The 21,952-nt window shown below is 37.7% G+C and overlaps 1 protein-coding gene and 1 non-coding gene across 2 annotated transcripts in view; both read right to left on the minus strand.

Moving 5' to 3' along the window:
• Window positions 1-85: 85 nt before the first annotated feature.
• Window positions 86-21,952, minus strand: part of ETFDH (electron transfer flavoprotein dehydrogenase) — a 37,504-nt gene continuing 15,637 nt past the window's right edge. The window contains exons 6-13 of the mRNA XM_032248559.1: window positions 19,719-19,796; window positions 13,502-13,648; window positions 11,405-11,545; window positions 10,236-10,379; window positions 5,382-5,550; window positions 2,339-2,521; window positions 1,906-2,127; window positions 86-382 (exon numbers count right to left, since the gene is read on the minus strand). Coding sequence (XP_032104450.1) covers window positions 219-382; window positions 1,906-2,127; window positions 2,339-2,521; window positions 5,382-5,550; window positions 10,236-10,379; window positions 11,405-11,545; window positions 13,502-13,648; window positions 19,719-19,796 — 1,248 coding nt within the window. The 3' untranslated portion in view covers window positions 86-218. The remainder of the gene's footprint in view (window positions 383-1,905; window positions 2,128-2,338; window positions 2,522-5,381; window positions 5,551-10,235; window positions 10,380-11,404; window positions 11,546-13,501; window positions 13,649-19,718; window positions 19,797-21,952) is intronic.
• LOC116530565 lies at window positions 8,424-8,641 on the minus strand. Its single transcript, XR_004260066.1, has one exon. It is a non-coding gene; the product is annotated as a small nucleolar RNA U3 (small nucleolar RNA).

The following is a 21,952-nucleotide window of genomic DNA, read 5'->3' on the forward strand; positions in this document are numbered from 1 at the left end:
TCTCTGAAGAACTGAAGAGGTAGGAAGATGCTGCATTCTTATTATAAAGATTAAAAGAAATACAATTTTTTATGGGACAGTCTTAGATATAGTATAAAATTTTTACTTGATCATTTTGTGACTGTTCAGTAATATGCAGAAAGTTATTTTGACATCTGTTAATCTCTAAACATTTTAAGTTAGCTTGCCATACTTTAAAGAAACTGGCTAGTTGCAGTTTACATTCCATTGTAAGCAGGTCCTCCTCCACCTTCAGGTACTACCCAGTTAATATTCTGACTTGGATCTTTAATATCACATGTTTTACAATGCACACAGTTCTGAGCATTTATCTGTAACCGAAATCCATCACTTTGTTCCATGGGTACAAATTCATACACTCCTGTAAAGTAAAAATAAGTAATATTGAAGTGCCTAACTTTAAAAACTTTTTAAATTCAAAAGTAGAAATTTAAGAGTAGCCACAGAAGCCTTAAAGGTTGCTTTCTGAATGCTTACCCATAGAGAATATCATGAAGACCTTGGTACATTGCTATTGATGTGAGTATAAATTATATGTACATAATAAAAGAAGGTACAGCAGTATTTGGCTGAGTAGTCTCACTATCGAGGGTACTTGACACTCAGTGTTTGAGTTCCACACAGCCTCGAATTCCTCCCTTATTTCACAGTAGTCCTCTCTTATTCATGGGGACAAGTTCCAAGATCCCCAGTAGATGCCTGAAAGCTCAGGTAGTACCCAACTTAGGCTGTCAGAACACATTTCTGTTCATATCTTTGACCCACAAATGTGATGCCTTTTCCATCTTAAGGAAGCACTTGCCACACTCTGGCCATAACTTCTACAGTTTGAGGGCCAACAGCAAAACTAGCACAAATTTCTTTTTCCTCCTTCACACTTGCACAGAAGATACGGTCTTACCATAGACCTTAGCAACCTCAGTATGGGATTTTTTTCTCTTTATAGAGAACTTTCTCCTTTTCACTTAAAGGAAGCACTTATGGCATCTCTGAATTGTCAGCATCACTACTCTTGTGTTGTGGGGACATCATTAAGTAAAATAAGGGTTATTGAACACAAGCATGATACTGTGACAGTCAATCTGATGATAACCATGATGGCTACCAAGTGACAATGAGCTGGTAGCAGCGTATACAGCGTGAATATGCTGGACAAAGGGGTAATTCACATCCAGGGTGGGACAAGCCAGGATGGCACACAATTTAAAACTTAATGGGCACAATTTAAGACTTAGAAATTATTTGTTTCTGGAATTTTCTTATTTTTAGACTGGGTGACTGGGGGTAAGAGAACCCTCATCGTACAACTAAAAAAACAAATTAGATCCAGACTGTAATGACAAAAGCCAAAAGACCAACCACACGACAGCTTCTTCTGTGAATGTACTAGTTTTCAAGTATCTGAATACTATTTTGTTTTACCATATCATTTGAGACCTGGTTCCTACTACTGTAATTTCAGTTGAAAGCTCAGCACTAAAAAAAAAAAGTCATGGTGAATTTAAAGTTTGGGAGCATTCCTTGGAATGAATGTGACCGTAACCTGCTATTCTAGCACATACACTCAAATAAATACATATGAGCTGACATGATAGAAATGACTTTAAAGTCACATGAACATGCGAAGAGTATTTTATGTTCAAGAATCTTCATCTTAGTCTGTGTATAGACAAACGGTTTTTTTTTTTTCCTTGAGAAATGTCATCTGAACTAGACTTAACAAAAATTAACACCAGTAGTTAAGGTTTCCTAAAAGAAGCTGGATGAAGAGTCATTTACAATTTCTAAGCAATGGAAGGAGATAACAAATCATTTTTTAAAAGAACAAAATCATATTCCTAAAATGGTTAGACCAAATATTTAGGAATGGATGAAAATCATTACCTGCAGGACAGAATCGCTGCTCGGGCCCATCATATATCGACAGATTTCTATTTACAGGTATACTGTCATCCCTTAAGGTTAAATGTGCCGGCTGGTCATGTTCATGATTAGTACCACTCAGAGCCACAGATGACAAGAGGTCAAAACTGATCTGTCCATCGGGTTTTGGATACTCAATAGGTGTGCAATCCTTGGCTGGCTTGAGCTGTTCAAAGTCAGAACCTTCAACAATTTTGAGGGAGATGCTTAACAAAATATAATTTTGAAGTACTTTCTTAAGCCTCTTTATAAAAACTTCAAAATATTATGCCAATAATATACTAGTCTTAGACACTAAATTTATAATTTTTCTAAGCAAGTTTAAAACATTAAAACAATCACTTTCTCTAATTAATGAATTTTTAACACTCATACTCTCAAATGTTTGAATTACCTTTATGTTTCAGAGTCCATGGCTCCATTCCTCTCAATATCCAGTAAAATATTCCAGTGTAAATCATCCCTCCATATACACCCAGTATTCCGTGGCAGGACGGTCTAATATTTCTAACACCGTATAGCTCTTTCCAAACCCATGATTTCTTCAAGTTGTCCTCATATTCAGTTACATGGAGTCCTTTTATTAAAAACATGAAATTTTAAGTGTGAAACTGCCCAGATGTGCATAAAATATGCCAATGTATTTTGCTACTTTGATATCTGATGAGTGAATTTGTTTTTTTTTTTTTTCTTTCTGAGACAGGGTCTTACTCTGTCACCCAGGTTGGAATACAGTGGCATGATCATGGCTCACTGCAACCTCCGCCTCCCGGATTCAAGCCATCCTCCCACCTCAGCTTCCTGAGGAGCTGAGACCACAGGCACATGCCACCATGCCCTGCAGTTTTTGTATTTTTGGTAGAGGGTTTTGCTATGTTGCCCAGGCTGGTCTTGAACTCCTGGACTCAAGTGATATGCTCGCCTTGGCCTAAAGTGCTGGGATCACAGGCATGAGCTACTGCAACTGGCTGATGAATCTTAGGTAATTTTTAAAAATATGGTCCACACTGAAGACTTTCATGTATAAATGTTGGCATCTTCCAAAAAGATAACCATTAGATAGAGATGTTATTAATAGGCAATAAGGCATTTGATTTCTTACATTGGTAGCATGGGAAATTAGTTTCAAAGTTTAGTGAAACTGAGAAGCTTTACGATAAAAAGTTTGGCCGGGCACGGTGGCTCACGCCTGTAATCTCAGCACTATGGGAGGCCAAGGCGGGCAGATCACGAGGTCAGGATATTGAGACCATTCTGGCTAAATGGTCTCAATAGGGTGAAACCCTGTCTCTATTAAAAATACAAAAAAGTAGCTGGGCATGGTGGTATGTGCCTGTAGTCTCAGCTACTTAGGAGGCTGAGGCAGGAGAATCTCTTGAATCCGGGAGGCGGAGGTTGCAGTAAGCTGAGATGGTGCCATTGCACTCCACCCTGGGCGACAGCGAGACCCTGGCTCTAAAAACAAAAACAAACCCACCACTTCATAGAATTTTATGTGAGCTAATGCAAGTCGAATACTTCAAACAGTGCCTGGCATGTGGTATGCTCCATATATGTGTACTGTCATCTGATGAATCATTAAGCAATATAAATAAAACTGCTACATAAAAAAAAAAGACACACAGAGCCCGTCAGGATGAGGATGAAGGCACAGATTGGAGTTATACTGCCAGAAAGCCTACAGCTATAGGAGCTAGGACATTCAACAAAAGGTTAATCTGTAGAGATTTCAGAGTATGGTCCCGTAACCACCTTGATTTCAGACCTGTGGCCTACAGAACTTGGGAGTGAATACATTTCTGTTGTTTTAAGCCACCCAATTTGTGGTATTTTTTATGGTAGCCCTAGGAAATCAACAATACCTAAAACTTGGTGCATACACTTAATATTTAAGAAGACAAATTGGTTCCCTTATGGCCTTTGGTGACTCCACATGACTACTTTTTCCAGCTATTGTTTCCTACTCTGACTCCACTCCCCTTTTCTTCAGGCTTTAACGCTCAATCTAGTCTTTGGTGATATAATGGCTCCAGTATTATCTATGTGTGGTACTATATCCACATGATAAAGTTCAAGTATGGCTGGTGGTCCAACAAGGAATGATACTTGATAGTTATAAAAAACTTCTGCCCAGCCACTACACTCCACGTTGGCTATTCCATTCTCCTTGAAGTGCCCTCTGCCCTTTCTATTTTCCCCTTCATCTCCCCACGCTAGGCCTCCATTCCTACAAAGATATTTGAAGGCATAACCCGGTTACATACCTCTAACTAGAGGAACATTTACCAGGGATTCTAAGAAGTAAGACTCATTTATCAAGTATCTATGGAGTTGCTACTGTGTGTCAGGCGTTTAGAATTCACAGTAAGCAACACCCGTAGACTTTTGGAGTTTTCATCCAAGTGGCAGGAGACAAAAAGTTGATAAGTAAATTACATAATATACCAAAAGGTGGAAAATGCACTCGAAAGGCCATGCAGGGGAACTGGTGTGTGCTGTGTGTTGTGAGTTAATTGGTATGGTCAAGAGAGGGCCACTGTGAGTGCTATTTAAACAAAGGCAAAGAGAACAAAGGAGCCAGCTGTGAGCAAAGACCATGATATGCGAGTGGTGGCATGTTCCGGGAACTGTAAAGAAGGCAGTGTGGCTGGAATTGGTAAAGGGTCTTCTTAGATTAAGGGTTTATTGAGATGTATGTGCCGGCTGTTTCTCTCCATCACAGCAGACAAGCCATATGCCTATACTTAACAAAGCTTGCTAAAATAAATAGGTAGGTAATTCTGCCTTCTGCAAAGCTGTTCTATTGATACTTCAGTATTTGGGAGGTTTCTTAATTGTATATATTTATATGTATGCAATATAAATGCAGTACAGTCATATTTGTAATAGTTTCTAGCTAGGTGGGATACCACTGGTACCTTTTTCTTTTTTTTTTTGAGATGAAATTTTGCTCTTGTTGTCCAGGCTGGAGTGCAATGGCATGATCTCAGCTCACTGTAACTTCCACCTCCCGGGTTCAAGCGATTCTCCTGCCTCAGCCTCCCGAGTAGCTGGGATTACAGGTGCCTGCCACCATATCCAGCTAATTTTTTTGTATTTTTAGTAGACACGGGGTTTCGCCATGTTGGCCAGGATGGTCTTGAGCTTCTGACCTCAGATGATCCACCCGCCTTGGCCTCCCAAAGTGCTGGGATTAACAGGCATGAACCACTGTACCGGCTACCACTGGTACTTTTCTACTTTTTTGGTGTGAATAAAACGAAATATTGTAGTAAAAAAATCACTGAGTAATTATTGAGAACAGGTCATGTAGTTTTCTTTGCATAGCATACATTTTAATACTTCTATAAAGTGACAGATACGAATCTTTTAATGTCAATGGAAATAGACATAACCTGGCAATTTTCTTTCTTATCCTTTACACAGTAATTTCTTACCTATTGTCTTTGATTGGAGATTTTCACTAGTTAGTTGATTAAAAATAGATTCTGCTGCCAAAATTCCACTTTTCATTGCTGTGTGAGTACCTTTGATCTTGGGAACATTCATGAAACCAGGACTACAACCAATTAGTAAACCACCAGGAAAGGTGAGTTTTGGTATAGACTGAGGAAAGAAAGATTCAGAATACATTTGTTAGCTCAAATTAAATAAGCAAAACAGAATACTCCAAATTAGTCGGTTTTTGTTTTTTGAGATGGAGCCTCACTCTGTTGCCAGTCTGGAGTGCAGTGGCTTAATCCCGGCTCACTGCAACCTCCGCCTCCCAGGTTCAAGCAATTCTCCTGCCTCAGCTTCCCAAGTAGCTGGGACTACAGGCACATGCCACCACACCCAGCTAATTTTTGTATTTTTTAGTAGAGACAGGGTTTCACCATGTTGGCCAGAATAGTCTTGATCTCTTGACCTTGTGATCCGCCCATCTCGGCCTTCCAAAGTGCTGGGATTACAGGCGTGAGCCACTGCGCCCAGCCCCAAATGAGTCTTAAAGTCTTCTAGAGCTATGGGGAAAGGTTGAAAAATAAATCACATGAAAATGAATTGAGCAAAGGAATAAAACGGAGCAAGGGCAGTTTTCTTCTCCTGCCCTAAGAGTGAGGATTAGGACTATTACTATTTTCCTGTGAGAGTTTTTCTTTTTCTCACTGACTTACATGGGACAGACTTAGGACTGATGCGTCAATATGTTTTAATAGAATGTTTTATTTACACATATCCATGTCATAGTTAAAATACTCTCTAAACCCGAATGCTGTTCTTTAAATTGTGACTTGCTTGCAAATGAAAACCACAATGAGATATCATTTCACCCTAGTTAGAATGGTTATTATCAAAAAGACAAAAAATATGCTGGTGAGGATATGGGGAAAAGAAAACTCTCATACTTTGTTGGTGGGAATATAAATTAGTACAACCATTAGGGAAAACAGTTTAGAGGTTCCTAAAAAAGCTACAAATAGAACTACCATATGACCCAGCAATCCCACTACTGGGTATATATCCAAAAGAAAGCAAGTCAGTATGTGGAAGAGATATCTGCACTCTCATATTTATTGTAGCACTATTCACAATAATTGCCAAGATATGGAATCAAACTAAGTGTCCATCAACAGATGAATGGATCAGGAAAACATGATATATATACATATATGTATATATATGTATATATACATGTGTATATATATATATATACATATATATGTATACATATATATACATATATATAAATACACACACAGAATGGAATGCTATTCAGCCATAAGAATGAATGAAATATTGTCATCTGTGACAACATGGATGAGCCTGGAAGACACTGTGTTAGTCAAGCACGGAAAGATAAATACTCTATGTTCTCAGTCATATGTGGACACTTAAAAAGTTGATCTTATGGAAGTGGAGAGTAGAACAGTGGCTACTAGAGGATGGGAAGGGTAGAAAGAATAGATTGCGGGGGATATGGAGAGATTATGTAATGAATACAGAAACACGGCTAGGTAGGAGGAATAAGTTCTACTGTTCTATATAGCACTGTAATAAAGAATAATTTATTATTTTTTTCAAATAACTAGAAGAAAAGATTTCAAATGCTACCAACACAAATGATAAAAGTTTGAGATGATGGATACACTAATTACCCTGATTTGATCATTAAACATTATGCATATGTATCAAAATATGACATTGTACCCTTTCTCCCCTAAAAATTAAGTGGACCTGAGAATTTCAAAGGGTATATTAAAAAAAAACCTGTGATTTGCTTTTACATGCATTCTGGGTAATACAAGGCTTTCAAAGGATACTGTATACCCTCTTTATGTTTGTTTGACAGCTAGGGACAGAAATCTATGCTCTAATCATGGCCCCACTGCAACTAGCTACTACACTACACAATACATTTTGATTAACTTAAGGACAAACTGAATTTCCAAAATAAAATTTAAGACAATTCTTTGGACCTTAGTATAATCTCTGATTTAAAAAAAAATTTAATAAAGGGTAGGATTTTTTTCAGTTCAGACAATAAATGTCGATATGTATCCCCCAATATGGCTACTGAACTATAAATTATTTGCATCAGAAAATGTACTCTATACTTCAAAAAAAAAAAAAAAAGAGCGAGCCAAGCAGCACTGTTTGTTCCACATTCCCTATTTCTTTCCTCCCTGAGGACTTCCTAAAGCCAGCCATGGGGTCTTTGTTGAGAAAATGGTGAGTGGTATGTTTGGCCGATGGTACTGAGAGGGACTCAGAGGTGGGGGTTAACAGGAAAACTATTGACATCAACTGCAAAAGAGACATGGTGAGCACTCTGTGGCCGCAGCTCTCATCAATGATATAATTCTGTGAGGGAAAGGTGGTGAAAAGCAAAACTAGGGGGCAGAAGGAATGCTGGTAAGAGAGAAGAATCAGGGCCCTGGTCCTTTCACAGTATATGTAAGGAATGAATTTGTGACTCTGGTTCTCACCCAAACTCAATAATAGGACCACTTAGATAAAAGAGCATTAAATCAGGACCACAGAGCAGACAATGGGGAGGAAGTGCTATCTGGAAGTGCTGAAAACAGATAAAGATTAGGGACTTGGATAACGACGATGCTTTTCTCAAATAAGGCTGTGGCTTTGTTGACACCAACTTTTAATTCAAGACCCAGAAGAATGTGAAATTTAATAAAAGGATATAGATTATGAGTGCAAGTTCCTCCAAAATAGGTGCTTAAATCCTAAGAACAAAAATGTTATGCCCAAGGAAAATATATGTTTTTAAGTTCTAAGAGGATCCCACGTTGGGTGGGCTGGGTGACTGGCAGCTATGCACCTTATTTGGGACATTCATTAAACTAGGGCTACAAGTAATCCACTAGGAAAGATGAGTTCCGGTACAGGCTGAAGAAAAACGCTAGACAATATTTGTTAGCTCCAAATAAACAAAATTGAAAGTTTCGAGTTGTTGCCTCTTCTTTTTCTTTACCTAAATGAGAGCCACTAGCACTGTATCCCCTCACTCTCCCTAAGGAGGGAAAAACAATCATAAATGCAGAATGGCAGCTGCAGCAAAGCAGCATCAAGAGCCCGGCAGCATCCCGCTCTGGAGAGAACACGGCCCTCCTCGCTCCTCCTCGTGGTTTCCGTGCTTGCTACACCTTCAGAGAAACTTCTCGAGTATTGAACTACAGAAATGACCCCTCAAAGTAGTCTTTGTTGCCTCTTAAGGTCTTCAAAACCTTAAATGGAAATAAATTTCTGAATCTCTGGCCAACGAAGTCTGGTGAAAACTTGTTGGGGGGGGGAAGAGGGAGGGGTCAGTCATCTCCTCCTGACAATTTGCAAATAACTTGACATGTTTGACATCCTTAAGTACACAAGGTAGGCGGTTTTAAATAAAAATCTGTGTGTACTATTGGATATACTGAAACCTTTATAAATTACAAAGAGTAGGATTAGATTGTCAGTATCTATTAGGGACATTGTTTTAAAAAGTTTAATAGGCTCAAATATAGTTATGTAATTCAATAAATATTTCTATCCAAGGAATTACTACTCTAGAAACAAAAACAATCTCATGAGAAGTAGTCTCATGACAGACTTTGGGGACAGTGTTATTTTAAGATTCTCGAGATTATGTTTATAATGTAGCTATGGTTTTACTTGAGTTTATGAAATACACTATTACAGTAATAAAGTATTTAGAACCTCATTTTTAAAGATAAGTCAATTTATCCTCCCCAAATTTTCCTATTATGTTACTTCTACAATAATTAAAAATAAAAAAAAGAAATCCAACTTCGAAGATAGTCCTAGATTCCTAGAATATGAGAGACAGAGAGATCATCTTCATTTTACAGATGATCTCTTAATGCAGAAAAGTTAAGGAACTTGCTCCAAATAATTTGGTGTAAGCTTTAGAGCAGATTTTCAGATCATCTTACCTGTAAGATAACATTTCCACAGCAGTATTAACAGCTATTATGACAGTTAGCTACTAGGTCTTATTTCATTGTTTAATTAATACATACTGAATAAATTATATAATATTTATTTCGAATGAATATAAAATAGGAAAATTAAAGTAAAAGCTTAACAGAGGTAACCTGAAAGGCATGAATGTTACTAGGTAGCTGGAATGAATGAATGATGTTTGCTGAAAACTAAATTTGCCTTTGCATTTCCTGGTGGTTAAGGAATAAAGAGAAATATTATGGATTATGGTTTTTATTTTCTGGTTAAAACAACTAACAAACAAAATGCCCATGAATGTATCTCTCTTTCTCTCTCTCTCTCTCTCTCTATATATATATATATATATATATATGTATGTATGTTTTTTTTTCCCCCAAGATGGAGTTTTAACTCTGCCGCTCAGGCTGGAGTGCAGTGGCACAATCTCGGCTCACTGCAACTTTCACCTCCCAGGCTCATGTGATTCTCCTGTTTCAGCCTCCTGAGTAGGTGGGACCATAGGTACTCATTACCATGCCTGGCTAATCTTTCTATTTTTTGTAGAGCTGGGGTTTCGTCATGTTGTCCAGGCAGACTGCCCAAGCAATCTGCCGACCTAGGCCTTCCAAAGTGGTGGGATTACAGACATGAGCCACTCTGCCCAGCCTAATCTATTCTTAAAACTAAATTCATGGTATAATTTAAGTATTGTGTGACACAGTTTTATAAATGCTACATACTTTTCTTACCCCTATGAGATACTTTTTTTATTCTTTATCTAAATTTGTTACATTATATGTTCAATCCTGAATTTATAACACTGTAATAAGGAAAATAAAAGTTGAAAGAGTTACCTGAAAGCCACCTTCATTGAGAGCTCTGGCTCCGTATGCAATCCTTTTTCCACCTTCCAAGGTTGGCCGAATGCTAGGATGGTGTTTCCACCTCTGGAACTCTCTAAATGGACTCAGGTAAGGATTTTGATAGTCTAGACCAACCTTAAAAATTTATATTAAATTAGGCATTTTTATTTCAAATTAAATCAAGCTAAAATGTGAGTAATGTTTATCAGAAAACATGTACATTAAATTTCTTGTGCTCAAAGTATTTGGAGCACTATTTACAGTAATCCAAATTTAAATTAAAAATTATATAAAATCTGTTTGAAAAAGAAATGGTAAAGAAACGGATAGCATGTATTTATTATCATCAGAATTATGAAAATTTAGAACATATTAACAAGTCCTTGTGCTCTGGAATTCTAAGTCCAAATTAGAAAAACACAGATTCTATCATGAAATTAGAAAACAAAAAGGAACATCAGCAACAAAAAAACAAATTAGAAAAATATCTGTAGGTAAGCACCTCAGATTATGTTTCTACAAAAGGAGTTGTAATGATTTACTATGCATTAATCAATACCAACTTGAAAAAAACTAATAATCTATACTACAGTACTCAGGCAAAAATAAAGAAAAAGGATGTAAACTACACTTAGAAAAAAAGAGGAAAAGAAATATAGAAGGTTACGTTTAAAAGGCATTACCAAAATGTTGAAATTAATTACTTCTTTTTCCTTTGATACAATTAAGTCACAGAAGTGCTGATTTCATTTTCAGTGGTAGGATGCCACAGCAGAAATGGGATTTGAAGTCAGACAAGGTCAGGCATTTTTGCCAGTCATTTAATGGGTGTATACAGGTAAGTTTAATTTATTTGGACTTCAGTTTTCTCATCAGTAAAATAAAGATATACCTATTTCAGAGTTTTTACGAAACTTACTTAGATCTCAGAAAAGCACTCAGCACAGTGCCTAGAGTGTAGCAGCTACTATTACTACCACTACATGTATTTAGTAGACTAATGACACAGCAGCCATAAGCACTTTACATACTGATAAAATTAGAAGAAAGATTTAAATGAAAAGCATTTTACAGTCTTCAGATTCAAAACCCTTGTTTTATAACACTGATGGTAATTTAACTCTAGCAGTAGAATTTTCCATAATGGGAATATAACTTACCACAAGACCAAGAGCTACTAGAGGTTCACCTTCATTCAAATGGTAGAGGAAAGAGCCTCCATAGGTATGTCTGTCCAAGGGCCAACCAACAGTGTGATCTACTCTCCCAGGTTTCCACTTCTTTTCATCAATAACCCATAACTAAAAAGAACAAAAAACACAAAAATAGTATTTTTGTAGTATTTAAAATATGTTTTTATGTCACCACAATGCATAAAACTTGCCCAGTTTAATGTCTTACTTATGAAAATTACAAGTAAAAAACTGTAATATAAGAATACAACAAAATTATTTCAAATATCAAAGAAGGGTGGGTGCAGTGGCTCATGTCTGTAATCCTAGCACTTTAGGAGGCTGAGGCGGGTGGATCACTTGAGGTCAAGAGTTCGAGACCATCCTGGCCAACATGGTGAAACTCCAGCTCTACTAAAAATACAAAAATTAGCTGGGTATAGTGGTAGGTGCCTGTAACCCCAGCTACTTGGGAGGCTGAGGCATAAGAATCACTTGAACCTGGGAGGCAGAGGTTGCGGTGAGCAGGGACTGTGGCACTGCACTCCAGCCTGGGTGATAGAGCAAGACTCAGTATCAAAAAATAAATAAAGAAAAACCATTTTTTTTTCATGTGGATTGCCTTGGACATCAAAGAAAATTATATCAAACTACAGCATGAGTCACAGTAAAGAAACAGGTCAGAAAAGTTATGAACTCTTTAAGACATTAAGTAGTCTCAAATTGGCAAGGACTTTTTGTTTTAGGAGTGGAGGTTTAATAGGCAGAAGGGCTGGTAGAGACTTTTATGAAATTATAGGAAATTAGGAAATACCACTGAAAGGATGCAGAAAAGTCTGTGGTACTGGTAGTGTTCTGTATCTTCATCTGGGAGAGCCTACATGGGTATGTTCACCACGTAAAAATTAATGTAGCTGTGCACTTCAGGTCTCTTACTTGGTAACAGAAATGTATTCTTCAACAAAGTAATTTATTTCCTCTACCTTGCCCCCCACCATTGAAACAAATTGTTCATCCTCTTTTCAGACTGGTAAATTTCAAATTTTAAACAATTTCTATCTGAAATATTACCTAAAAATCAGATAATACTACATGCAGACATTATGTGCAATCTATCAAAACAAACCCTTATTCACAATATGTTGAATCTAGTTTTATATAGACTTTGAACTTTTCTGAGATTTAACCTAAAATAAATTTTTTTGTTGTTAATTACTATAGGTTTTTAATTTTTTTAGAGATGGGATCACACTGTGTCACTTAGGCTAGGGTGAAATGTGATCACAGGTCACTGCAGTCTTAAACTCTTGGGGTGAAGTGGTCCTCCTACCTCAGCCTCCTGGGTAGCTGGGATGACAGGTGCACACCACCACACCTGGCTAATTTTTAAATTTTTAGTAGAGATGAGGTCTCACTATGTTGCCAAAGCAGGTCTTGAACTCCTGGCCTCAAGCAATCTTCTTGCCTTTGCCTCTCAAAATGCTGGGATTATGGGTGTGAACCACCATTGCTAGCTCCACAAAAATATTTAAGCAAAAGGGTTATAATGAAAATTTTACATTCTACTAAGTCTAGGATTTGGGAAAATAAGACTAAAGAATGTATAAATTGAGAAAATGTACAATACTTAACCTAGTTAAATTTTAGATTTTAGATTAATACTATGGCTGAGTGTGTATTTCATAAACAAAATTATTTTCATATTACAATTTTGAAAAAAATAGTTCTTTGTAGGATGTGGTCATCCTACAAATAGCATATGAATAACAGGAACAATCCTAACAGAACAGATGGTACTACAATGAAAAAAAAAGATTTAAATATTCACAAGTTCAAGACTCATTTCAAGCAACACATGATAAAACAATTCCAACATGTAAAACTAATTTAAACAATAATGAAATTTATCAGTAATATTTTCTAGCCCCTTGAAAAATATCCCAAATAGTTTTAGTCATAATGAACAATTCAAGACAATGAAAAACTATAACTAAAATTAAATCAGTAAACTACCCGATAATACAAATAAATTTAAATTCCATCTGTCAAAATTAAAATTGCAAAAAAATTTTAAAAACAGAATACCTCCTTCAGTCCAATCCCGTAGGTTTGAGGTTCACAATTGGCTCTCAAATCAAATTTCTTATATAGTTGCTTGGCTAGATGTCCGTGGCAACCTTCTGCAAAAATTGTGACTTTAGCATGTAGTTCCAGCCCTCTCTCAAATGTAGCCTGAAAAGCAAAAATATGTTAAATGGCAACATTTGACAATTTAAAATATATTCACATTCTGGTCAGATTTAAGTTGAACTAGGATTCCAGTGTAGAAGAGAGTGCAAATGTATAATATTATAAAAAATCATATAGTAAATATATATAGAATCATATAATCTTACTCTTCTCTCTTAAAATACCTCATGGAAATCTTTTCAAGTCATTCTGTATCTTTTTATTTTCTTTTGACATGGCGTCTTGCTCTGTTGCCTGGCTAGAGTGCAGTGGCGTCATCTCAGCTCACTGCAACCTCCGCCTCCCAGGTTCAAGCAATTCCCCGCCTCAGCTTCCCAAGTCGCTGGGACTACAGGTACGCGCCACCACACCCCGCTATGATTTTTTGTATTTTAGTTGAGGCAAGGTTTCGTTATATTGGCCAGGATGGTCTTGATCTCCTGACCTCATGATTGGCCTGCCTTGGCCCCCCAAAGTGCTGGCATTACAGGCGTGAGTCACTGCGCCTGGCCTTGTATAGCTCAAATCTTTCTCTTTAATGGATAGGTAGTAGTCCAGGTAGAGATAGGATAGATTATCCAGCTCCTCTGCTAATGGAAAATAGCCATTCACTGTTTTCAGTTCATGCATGAACATAAACAATGTTATAAGATATACTCTTCAATATACAGCTGACCCTTGAACAAGATGGGTTTGAACTGTGGGTTCACATATACAAGGATTTATTTTTAACCAAATGAGGATTGAAAATACAATATTCACCATGTGAAACTTGAGTATATGGAAGACTGACTTTTCATATATGTGGGTTCTGCAAGGCTCACTTCAGGACTTGAGTATGCATGAATTTTTGTATACTTGGGGGTCCTGGAGCCAATCTACCATGCACACCAAGGGATAACTGTATACACTTACAATATTGGTGCTTTTATTCCTATAGATTCCCAGGAGTGATCGTCTTAGATCAAAGCGTACATCTATTTTTAAAATGTTAATTGGTATTATCATATTAATTTCCAAAAAGCCTGAAACAAGGAATATATTTCTATCAGTAGTACATAAGACCCTTTCCCTATAGTCCAGTTAGTGACAGATACAGCTATTCCTTTTACATTTTTGCTGGTGTATCAAGTGTCATGATAACTTACTACTATATATATATTTATTTATTTATTTTGAGACAGAGTTGTGCTCTTGATGCCCAGGCTGGAATGCAATGGCACGATTTCAGCTCACTGCAACCTCCATCTCCTGGGTTTAAGCGATTCTCCTGCCTCAGCCTTCAGAGTAGCTGGGATTACAGGCGCCCGTCACCATGCCCAGCTAATTTTTTGTAATTTTAGTAAAGACAGGGTTTCACCATGTTGCAGGCTGGTCTCGAACTCCTGACCTCAGGTGATCTATCTACCTCAGCCTCCCAAAGTGCTGGCATTACAGGCTTGAGCCACTGTGCCTGGCCTACTATTTTAATTTTAACTTCCCTGATTCCTATTTTGAGGATCTTTTTCTTTTTGATTCAAGAAATAGTGAATGAATACCTACAATGTGCTAGGCATTGGGAATATTGGGATGAATTAAAAAAAGATATGTTCCTTTTATTTGGGCTAGCCATAGAGGGAGACATTAAATAAACACATGAGTATATAATTACAAATTGTTTAAGTGCTGTGAAAGAGAGCAGAGGGTATTGCAAGGGAGAATAAGAGAAGCCAGCTATTCTAGATTGAGAGAACAGGAAAGGCCTCTTTGAAGAAATGACATTTAACCTGTGGATTCCGAAAAAAACATATTTAAGTATGTTTTCTTATGATCGGTGGTCATTTGAAGTTGTTCTATGGATTGTCCATTTTTTTAGACTACCCATTTTTCCAATGTGTTATCTTTTTCCTTGTCAATGTTTAAGTCCTCCATGTTAGTACAGATAATTAAACATTTTCCCCCCCAATCTACTGTTTATCCACAGACTTTATAGTGTATTTTGGTATACAGAAGTGTTTAACTTTTATATATTAAGTTAAAAAAGGTTTGTCTCTTCTTTTATAGGTTTTTAGTATCTTGTTGTTGTATGGTGGCTTACCCTACCCCTAGATTGTTAACTGTCCTCTCTTAGATTTCTTTCTGATTTTTATTGTTTTAAATTTTTAAGTCATCAAAAAACAACAAACAAACAGAGGACCAACTCTATTTGCTTCCAGATGGATACAGAGTTTCCCCAGCACCACTTACAAAACAATTCAATCTGTATGAACTAAAATATTAATTAACATATTTGTTTCTTCTTAGAGGTAACATGCCCTTTAGTGTTCAAGGGACAGGCTGTAGAGCCACACAGCCTGTATTCAAATCCCAGTCCCACTACTTACCAGGTGTCTGACCCCAGCCAAGGTACTTAATCTCTGTAACTTAAAAATGTCCAAATCAGAATTCTGACAATAAGATGCCTATTGGAGATAGGAACCAAGAGATGGCTATAAAAAGAGCCAAATCAAAAAAAGTGTTTCAAGAAGGAAAACATAATTCAACTGTGTCAAGTGCTACCTACTAAAAAGACAAGAAAGAGAAAACACAGACCTGTCTACCACATTGGTAAAAATGGAGGTATTTGTGACTCTAACAAGAGCTGTTTCAGTGAAATGGCAGGGTGAAAGCCTAGCCGCAGTGGGTTAAACAGAGAATGGAACAACAGATGAAAAGAATCTTTGATTTTCCCTACTCTAAACTTGTGGTAGTGCTACTTTTAAAAACTTAGATTTTCGGGCTTAAATTACTAAGACTCCACTGTATTCTTCTATGCTATTATATCTGTATAAATGCAATATACAAAATATGTTTTTACAAATGCAAAGCATAAAATTTAAAAACTCATATATATATGTGTGTGTGTATATATATGTATATATTTTTATATTTTTGTATTTTTTTACTTTTTATTTTTTTGAGATGGAGTCTCCCTCTGTTGCCCAGGCTGGAGTGCAGTGGTGCTATCTTGGCTCATTGCAACCTCTGCGATCCCAAAAAAAACCCATATTTGAACAAATGAGAATACACAAAAATGAAATATCAGAATGGTAGAATTTGTGTGCTTCAATTTTGTTATATTAAATATAAAACTATTTAAAGAATATAATTTATAATTAATTTACCATAATATAGAAAAGAACCATAATATATGAAAAGCCATATTCTTTTATGATTACGAGAGGCAGTATGAGATAACAGTTCTTTACAAACCTGGCTATGCATCAGAATCCCTGGAGGCTTGTTAAAAAAAAGCTTCTTAGGCCTTACTGCATAACAGGCTGAGCCCCAAGATGTCACATGATTCTAATGTGGTCAGTTAAACCACTAGGAGTCCCAAACAGGATTTGCCATTTGCTTTTTAAGCAGGAAATGTGAGAAGCAGAAAGTCCGTTGGAAGGGACTCTAGATTCCTCACTCTATTCAAGAGCGGTAGAGAGGAGGATAAACTATCAGTTGACAAATATTTACTGGGCCTAATATGTACCTGGCATTATGCCAGGCATTGGAGTACCTCAGGGTCTCTAGACCTTAGGGAGCTTATAATCTAGTTGGGAAATTGGATAATAAATAAACCTAAATAGACAGGTTAGTTGATTGAGATGTCAATTTGTGTTTTGTTCATATTATATAGGACAGCAAGCTATTTTTTTCCTTATCTTTTCCAAAGAGTGGGAGTTCTATGTTCTAATGGTTTTGCTTTCAGGTTCAAAAATATAAGATGTGAAAACCTGAAAATCACCCAGGTTTACATTTTGAATGAGAGGTGGAGAATCAGTTTTATATCTGCCAAAAGGTGTTAAAATCACGTCAAAGTATATCACTATTCGCCTACTGGTAGTAATGCAGAATGATTCATGTGGAGAAATAAAAATTGTGGAAACAATTTTCATTGATGTATTTGGTTAATGCAGTGGATTGATGACCTATAAATATGTATATGTTTGAATTCTCCTTGCACTGGTTGTAACATATCACTGATTCTCTCAACTAAATGAAATAAAATCTTTGACATGTGTTTGACTTATGTATGTCATTACCTTTAAAACAAATTTTAAACATATTATAACTACTTGCCTAAATCACAGTTAGCTCAAAGTTGCTTCTATATTTTTTTAATAAGAGAAAAATTCCATATTAATAACTATATTCTAACACCCACATTTTTGAAATTTTAAAAATTTATTATTTACTTATTTAGGGACCTGGTTATAAGACTGGCTAATATTTGTATTTTTGGTAGAGGTAGGGTATCGCCATGTTGCTCAGAATGGTCTCAAACTCCTGAGTTCAAGCAATCCACCTGCCTCGGCCTCTCAACACCCACATAATTAATGTATAGTTTGTAGTAAGACCTTTATTGAGTCTAAGTTTGTTCTTAATTCTTTTTTTTTTTTTTTTTGAACCTTTGAACCTTTTATTGGCCTCCTGCTCCCCAAACGGTCCCCTGCTTCTGCTGGCTTCGTGTCTCAGAACTTTGGTGTTGTCGGTCTCAGACACCACTCTGCCATCCATTATCCAGTGGGTGGTGGTCTTTTGGATGGTTTGCATGGAGTTGCTGCTGTCCAGGGCATCACAAGATTAAAGTCCTCGCCATCTTCCAGCAGGTGGCAATCTCAGCCTCCAGCTTGACCTTGATGTTCAGCAGGGCCTTGTAGTCCTGGGTCTGGTGCTGTTCTCTGCCCGGGTCTGTGGCAGCTCTGACTCTAGGTGCAGCAGGATCCTGTTAAGCTGCTCCATCTGCAGGGCATAGTGGGCCTCCACTTCCCTCAGGCTATGCTCCAAGCTGGCCTTCATATTTCTCACAGAGTCCAGGTCGATCTCCAAGGACTGGACTGTATATGTCAGCTCTGTGAGTGTCATCTCAGCAGCTCCAACCTTGGCGGACTGCGTGGTGACCACTGTGGTGTTCTCCTCAATCTGCTGAGAGCAGTACTTGTCTAGCTCCTCTCAGTTCTTCCAAGCCAGCTCATCATATTGGGCCCAGATGTCTGCCATGATCTTGGTGAGGTCCTGAGATTTAGGGGCATCTATCTCCATGGTCAACCCAGAGCTGGCAATCTGGGCTTGTAAACCTTTTACTTCCTCTTCATGGTTCTTCTTCATGAAGACCAGCTCCTCGCTGAGAGCCTCGACCTCTGTCTCCAGCTGCAGCCAAGTGACATTGGTGTCATCAATGACCTTGCGGAGTCCACTGATGTCGCTCTCCATAGACTGACACATGACCAGCTCTGTCTCATACTTGACTCTAAAGCCATCAGCAGCAAGATGGATATTGTTGACCTGCAGAACAATACAGGTATTGTCCACAGTATTTGTGAAGCTCTGAGCCCTCAAGTCCTTGATGGTCTTGAAGTAATGGCTCCAGTCTGTGGGGTCTCTTCTTCTCCAGGTGCTCCCAGATTTTGCCTTACAGCTTCCGGTTCTCAGTCTCCAAGCTCCTCACTCTGTCCAGGTAGGAGGCCAGGCGGTCGTTCAGGCCTTGCATGGTCTCCTTCTCATTCTGGATGTCTCCCATTCCTGCCAGACTCCCCGACATCACCACGGCCAGGACCCCAGACCCCATGCTGCCCCGGAAGCTGGTGGAGTGGGACATGGAGATCCGGGAACCAGAGCCCCTGGTGCCTGCATAGACGCTGGCCACACTGCTGACTGGCCAGGTGCCATAGCTGGGTGCATGGACAGAGTCCAGGGACCTGTAATTGGTGGAGAAGGTGGAGCAAGTGGTGAAGCTCATGCTGTCTGGGGAGGAGAGCGAGAGGACAGGACTCAGGCTTTTGCTGACCCTTTTTTTTTTAAGACAGGGTTTTGCTCTGTCACTCACCCAGGCTGAATGAAGTGGCTTGATCATGGCTCACTGCAGCCTCAAACTCCTGGGCTCAAGTGATCCTCCTGTTTCAGCCTCCAAAGTAGATAGGACCACAGGTGTGTACCACCATACCCAGCTAATTTTTTTTTCTTTTTTTGGAGAGATGGGGTCTCACTTTGTTGCCCACACAGTTCTTTCTGTTTTTTTTGTCAGTTTGTTAAGCACATAACTATTAAAAAGGTTTACCTTTGGTGCACCATCCTTTTGTATCCCTACATCGTTAGTGGCAATTCCTTTTACACTACCATCATCATGAAAAAGAACCTAAAAATGATAAAAACAAATTTATTAATACCTTAAAATTCATAATAATCTTGACAAAACAGTGAACAGCCTTAGGTTTCTCAGAAAGTGAACATATTCTCTAGATTATAAAAATACTGACTTTAAAATGTTCAGGCAATAAAGAGACAAGTATTAAGGTACTACCTTCTAGAGTATCAAAGAACAGAGCTCGCACAATGGGAAATGGAAACAATGTCACAACCTTGACGAGAAAGACAAGGAGCAGACTACTAGAGAGATTACTAGGGAAACCAGTAAGATTAAACAAGGAGTGCCCTTCAGATGTCAAGTCATGTGTAAAGAATCTGAAATCGGGGCCTGTAACAAATGAAGAACATGAAGGTGGAGAGAAACAAACTGTCAGGAAACCTTATGTCTCAAATGAGCGAAGACTTCAATAAACAAAAAATAAAGAAAACAAAACAGAGAGAAGCTGAAGACAGACCAAAGAAGACAAAAGTTTGTATCTGGAGGAAGAAGAAGGGGGAAAATAGGTCAAAAGTGTAATTCTGATGATAAGAAATAGCAATAGTGTGTAACCCTTCGTTTCTGTGTTCTCTGCAGAGGAAGTTCCTGTTGGATAGTAAAGTACAAAATGTACAGTGCAATTACACAGCAGATTATAACGAAGCACGGGAGTGGAGAGGTAAAACAAAGATTAGCAGCAATGGATATGAAAAAAAAAAAAATATATATATATATATATATATAAAGGTTTTATCTGATAACCTGAAAACAACAGCAAAATATGGCTACAGACTAGAACTGAAGTCTGGTTCACAGTACCCTCAAAAACTCCTGGCAAACAGATCAATAATCTGTTGATGATAAACATTAAGGACCTGAGAAAAAGAAAAGAGATACAGGAGACTATAAGTGTTGATTTATGTACTCCAAAAGTGAAAATCATGGATTCTACAAACCACCTGCCTGTGACTTTGACACTGATTCCAGTCAACAATGTTTAACAAAGAGAAATACAAAATTCCACACTTGGATCCAAAATCCCAAATGCATGTGTATGGGCTAGGAAATCAGAAATTTATAGCAGCAAGTATAATACAGGGACCTATGTCTTTTATTTGACTTACAAACTGTAAGGGTAAAAACAAACAGAAAAACTGAACTTTCCCTGGTGTCAATAACTTTTCTTTCAGCATTGCCTTTAGCAAACTCCCAACTGTAAATCCTTTATTTATCTGAGATACATGGCAGTCTTTTTAAATTGCAATCCAGGAATGTCTTTCTTAGGGCTTTGGAGCCATCACTTTGAAATGGAACACAAGAAGGATGCCTCCTGTCTTCCTGTCTCTGTGGGAATTTGGGCTAGATGTTTGGCTCTAAGTTGTAACTTCCCATTTGTCAAAAAGAAAAAAAAATACAAGACATTTTATTTTTCCTTTGAATAAAGACAGTTAACATGTATGTAATGAATGAATTGTATCTGCCTGGCTATTTAAGAGGGTGACATTTCTGTCTTGGCCTGTAATATGCATCACAGTCTTGGTTTAAGGCTAATTCAAGAATAAAACTGTTTCATTCTTTTTTATAATTTGTGAAGAGATTTTTTTTTCTGGGTACACAGAAAATTTTACTTTTAATAATTTCCCCAGTAATACATAATAAGAATCAACAGTGTGATGTGGTTGCCAAAAAAAGTAATTACTTTGAGGGAATTAATGCAAGACCAGTTTCTAGGATGAAGGTGGTAACGGTGCTGTTCTATACCAGGCATGAAGTGGTTTATTCATTCTGGGTGCCACTTTACAAAGGGGATAAAAAGAGGATCCACTCAGAAGTGGGCAGCAAGAATACTGAAAGAACTCAAATTACCGTCATGGCTGAAAGAACTGAGGATATATAAGCTAGTGTTGGGGCTAGAACTGAGCATATTTAAGCTAGTGTTGGGGCTCAGAAGATATATGCCACCTTGGCATGCTGATGTTGAGGCTCAGAAACCAATATCCCAGAATATGGTGCTTTGACATGCATTACTGAAGAAGAAGCTTCAATGTCTCTGACCTTCCCTGCCCAACTCTCCCTGTCTCTTAATCCTCTGTCCCTCCCAAAACACAGGATGAAGTTGTTCTCTGAAGTTCCCTTATCTTCCTAAAATATGGACCCACTAAAGAAGC

This window comes from Sapajus apella, unplaced genomic scaffold (assembly GCF_009761245.1).
Source record: "Sapajus apella isolate SASKATOON/1434 unplaced genomic scaffold, GSC_monkey_1.0 scaffold67, whole genome shotgun sequence".
NCBI lineage: Eukaryota > Metazoa > Chordata > Mammalia > Primates > Cebidae > Sapajus > Sapajus apella.